This window comes from Emys orbicularis, chromosome 1 (genome assembly GCF_028017835.1).
Source record: "Emys orbicularis isolate rEmyOrb1 chromosome 1, rEmyOrb1.hap1, whole genome shotgun sequence".
Taxonomy (NCBI): Eukaryota; Metazoa; Chordata; order Testudines; family Emydidae; genus Emys; species Emys orbicularis.
Genome location: NC_088683.1, coordinates 345,665,332 through 345,682,588, shown reverse-complemented (window position 1 = coordinate 345,682,588; position 17,257 = coordinate 345,665,332). Strand labels below are relative to the sequence as shown.

The window sequence follows — 17,257 nt, the reverse complement described above, 5'->3', positions numbered from 1 at the left end:
GAATGCTTAGACTGATTACAATGTGAATGCAATACAGATAATGTGCCTAGATTCTAAAGAGCACACATATTAAGTATGAAATCAAAGGGGCAGTAATATACTTAATTCAGTCCCATAGTTAACATTCTGGTTATGTGAATTAGTAGAAATTAACTATCAGAAAGCACAACCACAGTGTAATTACACTATAAGTGCTGCATAAATTACAGTCACTGAATTATAAAACATAACCAGTATCTGCACAGCATTGCAGATACCAAGCTTGAGCCTTCACTGGCTTGCACTTTGTGCAGGCACTTACAGCTGTGCTGAGAACCTGGTAGGCGTAAAATGCTACCATGCTGATTTGATAGCATTTTACACATACCCCCAAATTCACTTTGGACAGGTATTAATCACTCCTTAGGGATCAAGGTAGCGAATCAGGCCCACTGAGTTTCTCTGTTGTTGCAAAGAGGAGCATTGTTGTCTATTTACAGTATTAATCCACATTCTCTTTCTTCTACAGTATTTTTGAACAATGGCTTAGAAGACACAGACCTCTGCGAGAAGTTTACCCAGCAGCCAATGCACCCATTGGACACAATCGTGAATATTACATGGTCCCATTTATTCCTCTCTACAGAAATGGAGAATTTTTTACCCCATCAAGGGAGCTGGGATATGATTATGAATATCTAGCAGACCCAGGTAATGTTTAGTGATAAGCAGATTCTGAATCTGCCACCTTTATATAGCATATATCTGTAAAGAGACTAAGTTCAAAAGGTGCCTTCTTAATCAGATTTATTCAGTGAGAGTATTCACAGTCATATCTGATTGGTTTAGTGACCAAAGGAAGTTTGTCGTCTGTCAGTACTGCACAGCCAACACAGGCAGCTACGGGAGACTGTAATTATCAACAGAATTATTTAAAAAATGTCCAAAGGCAGGGCCATATTTTGCTTTCAGCTATACCAGTGCAAACCCAATGAGTACAGCAGGACTAAGTCAGGTTTCACTGAGGGCCTAATACAAAGGCCGCAGGCTTGGTGTAAATTAGCCCTGCTCCATAAATCAATGCCGATTTACACAAGCCAAGGATCTGGCCCCATGTAACTGCATAACTGAGGGCAGAATCTGTCCTGCAGATTCTTTATTAGTGGTGATAATTGCAAGAGACACAGAACCTGGATGGAGTTTCAGATCCTAGGCTCAGGTTTCAGGACCGGCAGCTGGAAAACCACCTTTTATACTTGGAAACTTAATAAATCTGTTATCTTAATTATCGAGGATTAACTTCACCCCAGCAAATGGCCAATGAACTATTTAAGTTCTCAAAATAAAGCTTAAGTAGGACTTAAGTGATTCATGAGCTTTGTACTGCCTCTTTGCACAGGGGTGAATTTCACCATGAGATACACAGTGTCATTTTTACAGAATGCAACTAAAGGGCTGCATGAGGGTCTTTATTATTACTTAAAATAGATTAAATGTGCATTGTTTAGAAATAGTATTGATATGTAGGATGGAGCCATTTAGCAGTGTAGGCTTCAATAAGAGCTGCATGCACTAAGATAAAGGACAAATTTTGTTCGAGACCTAAACTTTCCCCAGAGCTGAGGAGCATTCAAATCTTGGACTTAAGTTCAGTGATTACCAAGATAGGCCACTGGGATGATTAGACCAATGTTGAGGGGCATTTGGATCAGGGACTCAAACCTGGGACACAAGGTACAGCTAGAAGATCAAGACTTTTATAAAGTATCAAGAAATGAATGAGATCAAGGAACTGTGCAACCTTTTGTGAATGTGTCTGTTCAGTTGCAAACGCAATCGGCAGCCAAGAGTCCAGTAATCATATATCAAAGGCAGCAGAGACATTTTAGCAAGACTAACGTTTACCCTAATCGCTTTTTTTACTCTGTCTGAACAATACTACAGTACTTTCAGGCAGCTCTGGCCCTTGGAAAGATTTTGCTTCCTCATGACAGGGTCTGACTTCTGCATGCTTAGTAAACTGCTCCAAAATAGTGCTCAGCCTGCTCATTCAATTCTTTTGTTAAACACAGTCTAGCAGCTTGTGATTCATTGCTACCCTGAAAGCTTATTTTTATGGCTGGTTATTTCAAGTATCGTTGCCCTAGCTAATCTGATGACCATTTTAGAACTACAGCATAAGCAGGAATCAGTGTTTCTCCTATGATTTTTTTTAAACCCTTCTTGAGATTTTTTTTTTTTAAGTGATACATTTGGGGCTTATTTTGTATTCTAGTTTCTGAATCTTTAGGGTTCATGTTTTCAAGCTTTTCTCTTGAACTAGAACCTTTCATTTATTTTTAAATGAAAACTGTGATTTTCACATCAATCGCTTAATTCCAGGAACTGGGGCTTTAAGAAAAAATGGCAAATATTGGGAAAGTTCAAAACACTGCAGAACACATTAGCATTGCAGAAGTATACAGGAAATCAGACACAGGAGGAATCTGGTATAAAAAAGAACTAAAAGTGATTAAATTCAATATTAGAGAGACAAGGTGGGTGAGGTAATATCTTTTATTGGTCCAACTTCTGTTGGTGAGAGACCTCTTTTTCAAGAGCTCTGTTTGGCTAGAAACCATGTCTCTTTCACCAACAGAAGTTGGTCCAATAAAAGATATTACCACCGCAGTGATCTTGTCTCTCTAATATCCTGGGACTGACACAGCTACAACTACACTGCAGACAAAATCAAGTCTGTCCTTTCTAGTTGCTTTGCAGAAGGGTGGGTTAAGATGGTTCTTTATTTCTGCTGAAAGATCAGCAGTAAGGGTGAAATTCATACCTGTACAGAGAACCTGCACAATGTCTATGTGCCACTCAAGTTCCTCTTCAGTCCCATTTGCAGGGCTGGAGCCTAAGTTGTCATTCTTTATTAGAAAGAAATAATTGGTTCAAAATTAAAAATGGGCCAGAGCAACAACATTCAGATTCTGGATATCCAAAGATTCAGGTGGGTTTGAGTGTTTGGAGTTGGGCTTTTCCCTAGTTAGAAGTGTTGGATTCACAGTAAGGATATAGCTACACTTTGAACTGGAAGTATAATTTCCAGCTTGAGGAGACATACCCATGCTAGCTCTGATCGAGCTCGCGTGCTAAAAATAGAAGCAGAGCCACAGTGGCACAAGTGACAGAGATGCCAGCTGCCCAAGTACGTACCTAGTGACTCGGATAGAATTTTACTGAGGATGGCTAGGCCCTCCTGCCACTCACCCTGCCACAGCACCACTTCTATTTTTAGCACACTAGCTCAATCAGAGCTAGTGCAGGTATGTCTATTTGAGTCTCCAACTTGAAGAGTAGACATAGCCTCAGAGAGACAAGTGCTGGCTTCTTGTTTGAGCTCATGTGCTACAAGACACCAAAATGCTGCAACGTGATCAAGAAGGACTAGAAAAGAGGACTCTGTGATCAAAGGCAAGGAGCTACGGTTGATTTGCATGGTAGGTACAGTGAAAAGGTACAATGCCAAAAAAAAAAATTAGCAGTGACGATTGTCTCATAGATCATGGTCTGAGAAGAGATAGAAGCTTATGCAGAACCTTGCTGATGAGTAGGAGGATGGGCAATGGGACAGGAGTAAGGAGAATGAAGAATGGTCAAATAAAAGTTTTATTTCAAAGCAGATGGAGGAAAGGCGTGATGTGACAATAGCAGAGATTCAGTTGAGATGTTGAAATGAAGTGACTAATTGTGATTATAGATAGAACATGAGCAGGGAGGTAGGAGACATATAAAGATGGAAAGGGACCCAGTGAGAAAGGGTCAGTCAAGGACAGGAATTATATTGCTGCACTTCTGCTGAGTAGTAGTAGATGTCTGGAGTCTTGCAGGCTAGCTTCCCAGTGGAGAAGAAATCAATAAGGTGGAGTCTGCATATATTCAGAGTGTCTTATTTAGACACATGCACCACTCCTGGAACAGAGGTGATCACAAAGAGTAATCCCTTCTTTCATGAATTACAATGCAAATATGCATAGCCCAGTCCCAGGAACCAACTCTGCCCCAAGAATTAACTCAGGCTGAGGCAAAGAGCCCACTATCCCACTCACCTTGCATAATACAGGCGAGTCTCATCTTACGCTGGGGTTACGTTCCGCTGTCAGCGCGTAAAGCGAAAATTGCGTATAGTCAACATTACATTGAGTGTAATGGCGGGCGGAATCGCCCGCACTAAAGGTACAGTATTTAAATTGTTATTTTTCTCTCTTTTTTTGTTTGTTTTGTTTTTGCCAACCGCGCAAAGCTGAATTCGCGCATGTTAAATGCGCGTAAGATGAGACTTGCCTGTAAAATTAACGCCACCACACAGCTTATCTTCCCAAGACTGAACATTTGCTTGTATGCTAATAAAAGACTTGGAAGACTGTAACAGCACCACCTGGTGATGCCTGCCATAATATGTATTATTATAGTACAAACAGGATGCTGAGTACTAGTGTTTGAAGCCCGGGCCAAGTTATTTCCAGAAATAATTCCTTAAAGCTAACTCCTGAATCCATTTTTAGACACATACCCAACTTTCACCCAACAGCTCCCCTTAATCTCAGTGGGAGATATTTGGTGACCTCACTAGGTGTTGCTGGCTGAGTCACACTTTTGAAGAGTCAGGCAGATACCTAAATATAAACCTAGGAGCCTAACTACAAGTTTCCCTTTTTGAAATACTTAACTAAGGTGTTTGATGCTGTAACTTCAACAGATACAGGTGAAGTAGGGTGACCAGATAGCAAGTGTGGAAAATTGGGACAGGAGGTGGGGGGGTGAAAGGCACATATATAAGACAAAGCCCTGAAATATCAGGACTGTCCCTATAAAATCAGGGCATCTGGTCACCCTAAGGTGAAGAGAGGTGCAGTTGATGCTGGGCTGCAGGCAGAGTAAAATGGTAATGATTAAAATGGTGTATGGATACTGTCTGGAGTGGCTCACAGCTGTGAGTTCCTACCTCAGGGCAGACTGCCACAAACAGGGCAGACACCCAAAACTGGTGGTGTGGTCGATAATTAGATTTCACCAAGCCAGTAACAAATGTGAACTCCTGGATCACTATAAGAGTCTTACCATGGACTCACAGACAGTCCCCTTAGACTCTCCAGTCTATCTTGCCACCCACGCAAACTTGACTTAGTGATAAATGGTCACTCACACCAAAAATTGCACCACATTCAGGTTGCTTGTAGTTCCAAGAGACCAGTCACTTACCCCAGATCACTTGGTACCTTGGATCTTACAACAAAGACAACACCTGTAGCCAATGTTGTAATAAACTATCTAAAAGTTTATTAACTAGGAAAAGGGAATTGTGATTCCCGTGCCTGGGTTCAGAAGTTCAGAGAAAACATTTTCAAAGTTATAAAGCAAAACTTACATGTTTTCTTGTGGCATGGAATAGAGACAGTACAAGTGAGATTAACACATGCAGCAATTTACAAGCATTCCATAGAGTCTAAACACTAAATACATTCCTATAAGACTAATGCCTATTTTGAGCAAAACTAAAACAGAGGTGAACTGGTCTCCAGCTATGAGTTTGTTAGTTCTTGGCAAGAGCTGGTATCTGGCCTACCAGCATCACAGATGCTTAATAGGCCTGCAGTGCAGCTTTGCAGTTTGGTGGATATTGGGTGTGCTCCTGAAGGCCTAGTCTGAGGAGTTCTTAAAGAGACAAGACTGCTGACACCCATGACTTTGGGGAAGTCCATTTCCAGAATCGAACTTTGTCATCTCCACTCAAAAGTATCCTGTGATGGCAAATTGACCAGCAGCATAGTAGCACACAGACAGACCCATGCCAACTTCAAGAGACCTTGATGACCCTTTCCATCTTTGAGGTATTCAGCAGCATACACTATGGCTAGAATAGAAAGGGCTCAGTTTGGAATTGGAGAGCTGACAATAAAATAGCAACAGCTAGGTGAGATAAAATGCAGATGCTTGGATGATAGTATGTAATTAAAATCAACAGTGCGTGTTAAATGTCCTCTTGGGATGCAGTTTAAATCCCTAAACTGCATGACTGAAAAAAAAGAATTAGACTATCAAGTTAGAAAAGAAAAGAAAAGATGAGACAGTGATTCAATCATGGGAATTTCCTCAGGCTCTGGAAAGTGAAAAATAAGGTTAATTGGAAAAGGAGGAGGAAACCAATGTTAAAAATGAGCCTTGGAGAGGAGAGAATAGGAGTGGAAAGTTTGGATGTTAGCTAAAGCTGTTTAACTGATAACAGGAAATATGGATTGTAAAAAGTCAGCACCTCTCCTTACTTGCACGTCCTTTTGTAGCAGGCAACTATCATTTGGGAAGCCAGGAACAAATTAAAAAAATATATAACTGGAGAACATTGGATATTGTATAGCTGTGGCCAGCCTTCTTTCTTGGAGTAAAGATGAGCAAGCTGTTAAAGAGCAGCTTTGTCAATGTAATTGTTAACTTTGGGTAAATCAGAAGAAAACATGCTATATTGTGCTATAGATACATCGGGGAACATTTGATTGATATCACTTAAAGATACAAAAGTAACCCATTTTTGTCAGTAACCATTTTATATGCGTGTGTCGTCAGTGGTAGGTGTGTGGATTGGAACCTACTGCAATGTGATTTTGCAGTGAGAGGTAGAAGGCTCTTCCCAGCTTCAGCCTTTAAAAACGATCATAAAACTTTTCACCAGCCTACACACACAGGAACTGATTCTCAACTGCTGCCAAGCAGAGTGAGAGGAGGCCTGCCAGGGACCCAGTCATGGCTCCCTAATCTGCCCAGTTTTGACACAAGTTAGAACTTCAAGGGAGCCACTCTAATTGCCACAATGGATGATCAAGCACCACGATGCTCTACCCCCTCAGCAATGCCCTGCCCCCAAAATGTCCCTTGCACAGCAGGAATTCTCCACCGACCATCTCTACAGCCATGATTACACAGTGCAAAGTGGACTAAGCAAACAAGAATCTGGCTAAATAAAAAAAAAAAACCAAACCCTACTTTCCTGGCCTTTCCCCCCTCATAACTAACGGTGATTAAAATCCAACTGACGCTTTCTTTGTCCATCAAGAAAAAACAAACAAACAAACACAAACAATGACTCACCCTGGGGAAGCAGAATTTTGCAAGGCTGAGCTAGATGCATACAATTTCTTTGTGGTCTCAAATATTGCTTTTAAACTTGGTGTCAAATAGCTAACTGGATAAGGCGATAGAAATGCATGTGACAGGAAGCAGCAAGTCATTGCCAATATATCCTGGGGTGTATGTGAATGAGTAAGTGATTCAATGGCTTTTGTTTTTTCCCTTTTGCTAGGCAGCTGAATTTTGGTTTTGATGTGTCCAAAATTAACCCTGAAATGGTCTTATCCTAGACTCAGATTGGGTAGAAGAAATGTTTACAAGTCTGTTGTATCATGCATCACATACCAAGTAATAACACAAAATGACTATTCTTATCAAACTAAACACACTCTTTATTAAGAGAACTATTTACAGAGCTGCTGCAATTGAACTAGCATCCTAATCATGTGCACACTGACTAACTTTCTGGTGCTTCCTCCAAACTCTTCTCTCCTGCAACCTGTGCTCCATCCTCCAAGTCCCAGCAGGTTTGTTACAGCTGTGTACCACTAAAAGGACTTCTAAATTTAAAGGTGGATTTGTTCTTTATTAGTGTTCTATTGTACCAATAGTGCACCGGCCTATTTTTCAGGGCAACACCACCCTGGCAAAATCTCCAGGAAGCACTGTGCTAGACCAGCCACTGGGAATAGGAGTCAAAGTGGTAGCCAGGTCAGTCTGTATCAGCAAAAACAACGAGGAGTACTTCTCCTAAGTGCCACAAGTACTCCTCGTTGTTTTGGGGAATAGGAGTGTTTCTCCTAGCAGCCACCAGAGAGAGTCCATATAGTTCCACGAATGCAACAGAGACACATTGAATGATTGCAGGGTTGTTTGTTTTTAAAAATAGGCAGTTAAGAAATGGAATGTGGGGACTGTGCTGGGGTTATTATTTTAATTTGTCTCTGGAAAACTGAGGGATTGGGAGATTTTGCTGGTAATTGTTACTAACTGATGGTTAGATGTCAGGAGAGGGGATTGGCTGCTCTTTGGTTTTGCAATAGCTTAATTAAGAGTTCATTTTTAATCAATGACAACGACACCTAGCATTTAGGATGAGCATTCTTTTAAGTTTATTAAAGTAAAACACAAACAAATAAGTTAAACTGAATTTGACTCACCAAAGTGTCTCTCAAGTAGAGCGGAGTTAAATTTTTCACCCAAAACTTTTTTTGTTGAAAAATGCAGATTCAGCGACACCAAAATGTTTTGTGAATTTATGTTGATTTCATTGAATTGTCTGTGTCAGAGCCTTCTCCACCCGAAAAAAAAAATCCAAAATCTAAATGTTTCATTTTGACATTTTCCAAACAAAACATTTTGATTTTTTTAAATTAAAAATGACTTTGCATTCAGAAAATTCCTTTAATTTTATTTTAAAGATTTTTTTAACTGTTAAAAAAATGCTCAAAACTGAAATGAAGTATTTCATTTGGGGTCAAAAAAATGTTCTGTTGGACCCCAAACTATTTATTTATTCATTCATTTATTTATTTAATGGATTTTTCAGTTCAGTGGCATTTCCTAATCACCCAGTTTTACTCTGAGTGTTTCAGAGGGGCCATTTTTGCCGTGCTCTCTGACCTGGCAGTATTATGGATTAAAGTAATTGACTGTGGTAACTGGGTCTTTGGAATTCTGGGGGGTTCTAATCGGCAGACATACATGTACAGGAACAAACGTATTTTTACTGGTGTGCATTACAGATCACTGGGCCAAAGCCACCAGTAGGCATAAGCAGACTAAGCAATTGCTTAGGTGCTTGAGCAGCTCAAAGGGACCCCCTATTAACTAGTAGTATGTGTTGTTTGTAGGGGGGCAAAATATTCCTTTTTAGGGCTCCCAGTTGGTTAGCACTGCCTCTGGGGACACTCCATGCTCTGGCATCCAAGTTGCCATGGTAACTTCAAGGTAGCGATTGCGTGGATCTTTTCTGTGGCAAAGGAAACTGAAAACAGGCAGTAGATGCCTGGAGGTGGCTGCTGGCTTCTAGCTTGTTAGAGAAATCCTGTGCAGGTTGAGGTTAAAACAGGGCAGAGACATGCTTAACTGCTTTTAAGTCAGTGGTAAAATGGAAGACAGTAGTTGTTCCCCTCTGTTAGATCATGTGGCAGCCCCATCTGTCCCCGTGCCACATTACATTTTACCAAGGCTAAGGCTGACAAATGAGGAGCCCTTGTCCTCCAGATCGATAATGATGGAGTCAAAAGATGGTTGCAGCATAGTGTAAGGTTTTAAGAAGCCACGGAGGAACATATTTTGTTTCAGTCAAACTCTGCAGGAAGGAGGACCGCGCAACAAGGCTCATTTTCAGTGCCATTTTGGCAGTATCAAGATTTCCATGGTAAGTTTCCTGCTCCAATTTACTTAAGGAGCTGAAATATTTCCTGATTCTGTGATGTGTGTGTAAACACACACAAGTACACACAGACCTAAAAACCCAAGACAATATATGTAAACAACACAGTTCTCATTATACTCACAATCTTATAGCAAAAGGCATAACACAAATGGGGAAGGGATTGAAAGAGCCCAATAAAAAAATAAGAGAAGCAGGGCTTCATCTAGAATAAGTTGTAACTAAGATCTCAATATCTCACATTTTTCTCAAAAATTGGGTTCATATTTTTATACTTCCTAGCAAGCCACTCATACTCTTTCTACATATTAGCCAGACTCATAAGGACGACTACATAAGTAGCTTCTAATACTTCTTAAATAAGTCCTTAGGTATGTTAAAATGCTCAAGAACTACGCTCCCTCCTGTTACCCTTCCACAAAGCATCTATTTTATCACCCCTTTTAGATTTTTCTTTTCTCCCTATTCTCAGACAAAAAACATTGAACTAGAGTCAAGTACCAGAGAGTGTATTGATACCAGTTATTGTTTGCACTGCCGTAACTCTTAGATGCATCAAACTGGGATAAGGGCCCCATTGTGGAATGACAACAAGTCAGCCCTGCCCTACATAGCTTACTGTCTAAACATATGAGACACAACGGGCCAGAAATTTTCAGTGCAGATATGCTGTGGCCGAACAGGTGGGAAAAAAACTGAGCAAGACAAGGTCATAGGGAAGTGATTGGAATGATAAAGAGCACATCCACTGCCTGGGAGCTTAAGTTCATAACTTTGCTAGACACTAAAAATCATTCACTTAATAAAGGTCCTGGATTTATGGTTTATTACAACAATCTGTAACCCGCTAACCTCCCCTTTTTGTCCTATGACTGTCGAGGTGTTAACTGGCTACTTCACCTTGAACGGGCTCTTAGAATACGTATTCACTATTTATGCTAAACAATCTGTTCCACCTTGTATTTAGCTGTGGCACTCTGAGTACCTTTCCCAGACCTGATGTTCTCTGTGTAGCTCAAAAGCTTATCTCTCTCACCAACAGAAGCTGCCCGAATAAAATATATTACCTCACCCACCTTGCCTCTCTAATAGCCATTGTTAGAAACTTAAGGGTAAAAAGAAAACTTTAGAGTAACAGTATTAACAAACAAAAAACAATCATTTGGCAGCCAGGAAATTCAGAATTAAGGTTGGAGCTAAAAGAAACCCATACATTGGCTGGTATAAAATGGATAGGATAGTTTTTTTAAAAAAAACAGCAACAAACCCTGTATTTTATGGAAAATAGCTGTGACTGTGAGAAAGTGCCGTCTACTCAACAATAAGAAAGGGAAAATAAAACAGGTACTTACCAGCTAGAAGAGAGGAAAATACAACCAGCTCCAAAATGGCCCCTTTAGAGTTGTAGCTGCTTGGCTCTGCTGAGTGTAAGGGCTAGTCCCATAAAGGCATGCTGGGAGAAAATGTTCCTACAAAAGGGTAACCCTGCACTAGAGAGAGAGCAGTAGAGGGGGTTCATTTTGATGTGATCATCACAGGGAAAACTCTTTCTAGCAATGGAAGATGGTCTAGTGGTTAAGGTGCTGTCTGGGGATCCAAGAAACCTGGGTTTAACTCCTTGTTCTACCACTGACTTCCTACATGGCTTTGGGCAAGTCACTTAATCTTTCACTGCTTGAGTTTCCCCATCTGTAAAATGGGGATTATATCACAGGGGTGTTGTGAGGATAGATATGTTAGAGATTGATTTGGTTTTCATTTTGGAGGCTGTCTTCATAAGAAAAGGGCTAGAGAGACTTGTTATTTTTTCTCAGATGAATGTGTTGGTCCCCACTAGTCATTGAGTGCTGTTTGAAATTCCTTTAGAGACCAATTGACCATTTGGAATACACCTGGATACAGCTTCCCAGCACTGCTTTTCCCTTCTAAAAGGGTGCTTTGAGTGAACCTCAGTTGAAGTTTCTAGGACAAGGGATTTGGGGACAAAAGCGGCAAGAATGCTACGAGGATGTTCAAAGCATAATTAATATTTATGCTTTCTGAGCCTCATTTCTCCAGAACAGCTTGTCTAAGTCACCTCAAATATTATCTTTAAAAATCTGCTGGCCATATCCCACACATGCAAAGCTTAAAATGAAAATAGCTAAGGGCTTAGGTGAGGTCCAATTCAGACTTAAAATGGAATCCTTAACTATAGAGAGGGTATTCCATATTTAATATCCAACAGCACTAACACCCCCGCCTTTTTACTATCAACACCCTTACTTCTAAACATCTGAGCAAATTTCCTACTGCACAGGTGTACAGTCATCCAGCAGTTTATGCTTTCCTCACCCATAACTTATAAGTGGTTATAACTGGTAATTCACCAGTTGTGCTTCACTAAGGAGTCACACCAGCATTAATACCAGTATTGATTCATGTGGCTTTTTTTGCCCTTTTCCACAGAGTTTGGTTTTGACATTTTGGTTTCATCAAAACAAGTCAGTCAAGATTGCAGAAGTTCATACTTTCCCAGGGAAACCACAGACCATCTTGGGTCTACTTTAAATGGATCCCAGGAGTCTTCAGTGGATGGCAAACCACCTCCCATTTTTGGGGCTGCACCAGGGGCTGAAGTGCCTGGGGGCCTAAGTTGCGGTCCCCTGTAGACCACAGCTCCACCAGGAATCTCTGAAGTGCTGTGTGCAGCAGTTCTGCCTTCAACATGCCTCTCCCGCCCCCAGCTTTGCCCCTGGCAAGTCCCCTATGGCAGGGCTTGCGAGGAGGTCTTTGGAGGACAGACTTATGGTTGTCATCTTCAATTCCGGCCTGGGAGAATCCTCAACCAGTCAGATACATGGCTTTGACAACCCTTTATACCACTCTGGACCTTTTATCCTGCATAAAGAGCCCAGAGGGGGATGAGGAGCTCATCCAAAGTTTGGCCTGGTTTCATTGAATATTTTTCTCAGCTGTAATTAAAACTGATGAATAAATTTCGCATCAGATTCATTCTCTTCGTTCCCACCAGTGAAAATAACTAGAGTTGGGTGACCAGATTCTGACATCAATTAAACCAGTGCAAATCCAGAGTGCAACACCAGTGAAGTCAATGAGTTACTCTAGATTTTCACCAGTATAACCAAGATCAGACTCAGGCTCATAGTGTTTCAGAAAGAATGCCTCTTTGTCCACTCTGATAATGCAACTAACTCAGACTTTAGGGACTCCACCCCATTCTTTACCTTGAGGGATGCATTTTCCACTACCTGGCACCTTGAGTAGACATTTACACCTGCGCAAAGTGAGTATAAAATAGGTGGAAAACATTACCAAACCAGCATGGTAGCCTTGTGCACTCACTTTCCTCAGATGTAAATGCCTGCAAAACAGACAAGGTAATGGAGAATCAACCCCATAGAATATAAACCCCATTGGGTGAACAGTATCATGTTTGGTCTTCTACTCCAGAGTCTTGTGTACATTTATAGTGCTACATAATGAAGAGCTAAACTGAGAACTTTGACTCTCATGGTGCCCTTGGGATAATGGACTGAAATAATCCCTGAAGAGAAATCAGTTGATTCTTAACTAGGACAGAATAAGCCTGTTTGCATTTGAGAATCACAGCTTTACTGCAAAGACTGAGAAGTACCGCACAGCTTGTAGAAGCAGGGTCAGATTCAGGATGAAGAATTATCCAGTGGTTAAGACACAGCCGGGGGGGGGGGGGGGGGGAGCGGAGGGAGATCCAGATCAATGTTTTCAAAAACTGGTGCCAAAAATGAGGTACCTAAATCCATATTTAGGCATCTAAGGCCTGGTCTACACTTACCCCCCAAGTCGAAGTAAGGTACGCAAATTCAGCTACGTGAATAACGTAGCTGAATTCGACATACCTTACTTCGAACTTACCGCGGTTCAGACGCGGTCCACACGCGGCAGGCAGGCTCCCCCGTCGACTTCGCGGTACTCCTCTCGCCGAGCTGGAGTACCGCAGTCGACGGGGATCACTTCCTGGTTCGATTTATCGCGTCCACACCAGACGCGATAAATCGAACTCGGAACTTCGATCCGCAGCCGTCGAACTACCGGGTAAGTGTAGACTAGCCCTAAGTAAATGGCCTTGTTTTCAGATATATTTAACACCTGCAGTTCACATTAGTGCTATTAGGATCTGTGGCTCCTTATCACCTCTGAAAGTTAGGCCACTTATCTAGGTGATTCACTAATGGAGTTAGCTATGTCCCCAACTTTAGGCACCTACATTTGAAATTTTTGGCACTACTTTTATTCTTAATTTCATCCATTTCCTATGTGACATTGGGTGAAGTCATTTAGGGGCTGCTAGGTTTTGTGCCTCAGTTTTCCCATTTGTAAGTTATGGATAATACTTCTCTCCCTCATTGAATGAGGAGAGACTTGATTTATTAAAGATTTTAAAATACTGTGTGACTCTGAAATAAAAGGCACTACAGCAATACAAAGCATTATTATTATTATTATTCAGAGTCTTCCAGCATGAGCTATCATATAACTGCTAGCTTCCACAAATTGACAGTGCATTACATAACATAAAATGAGTTTTGTCATTTTTTTTGCAGTTGACTCATTCCAGGAGTTTTTGATGCCCTACCTGGAGCAAGCCCGTCAGATCTGGCAGTGGTTGGTCGGAGCAGCTGTGGTTGGTGGTATAATTACTGCTCTGATCACAGGACTCATTGTTCTGGGGTGTAGGAAGAAGAGAAGGGGAAGCACTGCAGAAACACAGCCCTTACTCATGGAAAGTGAAGATGATCACAATTTGTCTTATCAGTCAAATTTATAAAAGCCGCCTGTAATCCAGCAATGATGTTAAGGTGCTAACACTAAATCAAGCATGCATTGTTTGGTACATGTTTACAGAATATCTTGCTGAGATGCACTGCATAAGGGGTGTGGAATGTCCTGAATATCATTGCTCATGGAACATGCAATACTGTACTGTATTATCAAAATCTTCCCATAGAACATTTCCTAATAAAAACTAATGTGTGTTACTTTGCTTCCTGCAAATATACCAGGTATTCCCTATTCTTAATTAAACAGAACTCTCATGGAACCAAACTGTTTCCCAGGTTGATGGCTCCTGCTTTTGGTCATCTGCTATTTTGTTTGCACTTTCTAATGTTGTTCTGAATTTAGGCCCCAATCCTGCAACCAGAGCCATGTGAGCAGATTCACAGGTTTCAGACAGGGACCAGTGTCATCTGTCTATATCTGATTGCAAGACTGGGGATATTATACTCTGTTGTTCAGCTGCTTTTAATTTAAGGGAAGAATAATACTTGTGCTTCTGATTAGAGTGAGTAATCTGGAGACAGATTTTTTCTTTTAAGGAAGAATTATTTCCCTTCCACCTCCAGTAATAATGTGTTTGTCCTTGATTGAGTGCCATCAGCATCAAGCTGTAGCCTCTCAAAAACTGCTCCTCATTTGTTTAAAAAGTTTCAATTAGTCTTTTCTTAGAGTTGTGTTTCTTCTAAAGCTAGAGTTGAAGCCTAGTTCTAGCTGTCTGCCAGCTGTGGACAGTTTTTGGCTTGCAATTGCTTGTAAAGAAAGATGGGTTCATGCTCTTTACAAATGACCAATGCATCACAGAATGAGATGTATTTACCTGAATAACCTCAACAGAAATGCCTCACCCTCAGGAGTGCAGACTTCTAAATGGCTGTTAGTAATCCCATTTCAGATCTCTCCCCAGCAGCATCAACTCACATATCTCTGCTCATTCATCCTATTGTCATACACTGGTTTTAGAGAATAGTATCATATTGTGGCTGGCTCCAATGACTAAGGCTAGGTCTACACTACCCGCCTGAATTGGCCGGTAGAAATTGACCTCTCGGGGATCGAATTATCGTGTCTCGTCGGGACGCGACAATCGATCCCCGAATCGACGCTCTTACTCCACCAGCGGAGGTGGGAGTAAGCGCCGTCGACGGGAAGCCGCGGAGGTCAATTTTGCCACCGTCCTTACAGCGGGGTAAGTCGGCTGCGATACGTCGAATTCAGCTACGCTATTCGTGTAGCTGAATTTGCGTATCTTAAATCGACCCCACCCGTAGTGAAGACCTGCCCTAAGAAAGTCTGCTACTTCAGGCCATGTCTACACTAGCAAGCTTACAGTGGAACAGCTGTACCAATACAGTTGCGCTGCTGTAAGATCGCTCATGTAGCCACTCTGTGCGGGGAGCTCAAATGATGCCCCCATGCTCCCTCATTTGGGCCAAAACTCTGAAAGGTCTCAATTCTGCCTTCTTCCTGTTCTACTCCTCTCATGGTACTGCTCTGCTACCTACCCCAGTAAAGGAGAACTAACTTAAAATGCCTTGTTCAAAAATTGTAAGTAACACTTAACTTTCAAACGCCTGAACAGCAAATGTAACTTTTCTTGTCTGCATAGTAAACACTGGCATTTTTATCTGTTTGAATAATCAAAGTGGTGCTTTCTGGGCCTTCTTGGTTGCAAAGATTTGAACTGCTTCCTGAAGGTCCACAGTCTGGGCCAGCTCATGCTCTATTGAGATGGTTGCAAGGCCAATCAGCCTCTCCTGTGTCATTGTGGAGCATAGATATGTTTTTATTAACTTCAGCTTGGAGAAGCTGTGTTCTCCACTGGTAACTGTTACAGGAAGGGTTAGAAATATGCGCAGAACAACAAAAGCATTTGGAAAGAGGGTGGTCATCTTATTTGTGCAAAATTATTCCAGAACAGCCTTTGGAGTTGATCCTGCTGAAATGTATCTTGAAAGAGCTTTCAATTCATCACCTAAATCACTCTCATCAATATCGCGCATGTCATCATGTGGCAACACTGTCCCTAGTGCCCTGCATTGCTGGTGTAGGTCTTCTACAGGTATAGTGAGGAGTTTTGGAATATCATACAACCTCCCAAATATACTGCTGTGTTCCCTGAGCTGCATGAAACTTTCTTCAACTGACTGTATTGCACAATCTAGCACCTGGATAAAGAATTCAACTTTGAATTGTTGTTTGGAGTCTCTTATGGGATTATCCCGTGTCTCGTAATCAAAATGTCTTCTTCTTCAGTGACTCTTGTATTCTTGAATGGGTGGGAAAATAGCTTCAGTGTGAAGTTCCTCTGCCAACTTCTGTGCACTCTTCAGAACGTTTTGAAATCCCTCATCTGACTGGTAAGACTAAGTATGACTTTGCTTTGTCCAGTTGTTCCATTGCTCCAGATATATCAAGGTCAACACCTTGGAGTCTCTTGCTTACAACATTTATTTCAAACAGTATGTCATGCCACAACACTAAGCCACACAGACATTTGAAGCGATGTATGTTTCTGGTGATTCCATTTCCCTCTGCCACTGTTCTCCCACGAACAGTTCCTGTCATAGCATTATCCTCCAAAATGGCAACTATGGCATCATCTATCTTCCCAATTTGGTGTTTGATAGGCTTTATCGTCTCCACTCAACTTCCTCATCATGTGGCACTCAGTGGTTTCAGTGTCAAAGAGGATGTTCCCAGTTGTTGCTTCAAAATTTGCCATCGGTGAGTTGATGCAGAGAAAAATACATAGATTCTTTCAATTACATTAAAAAATTCAGCAGCCTCACTAGAAGATGATGCTGCATCACTGACCACCAAGTTCAATGAATGAGAACTGCATGGGACAAAAAAAGCTTGAGGGTTTAACTCTCGGATCTGTGTCTGCACTTCTCTGTTCTTTCCTCTCATGTTGGCACCATTATCGTAACCCTGCCCTCTCATGTCAGCTATCGC

General features: G+C 41.4%; 1 protein-coding gene across 1 annotated transcript in view; it reads left to right on the top strand.

The window, feature by feature from the left end:
- The window catches only part of TYR (tyrosinase), an 85,849-nt gene extending 71,558 nt beyond the window's left edge, over positions 1-14,291 (top strand). The window contains exons 4-6 of the mRNA XM_065421911.1: positions 509-690; positions 2,754-2,756; positions 14,068-14,291. Of these exons, the coding sequence (XP_065277983.1) occupies positions 509-690; positions 2,754-2,756; positions 14,068-14,291 (409 nt within the window). The remainder of the gene's footprint in view (positions 1-508; positions 691-2,753; positions 2,757-14,067) is intronic.
- Positions 14,292-17,257: the final 2,966 nt, after the last annotated feature.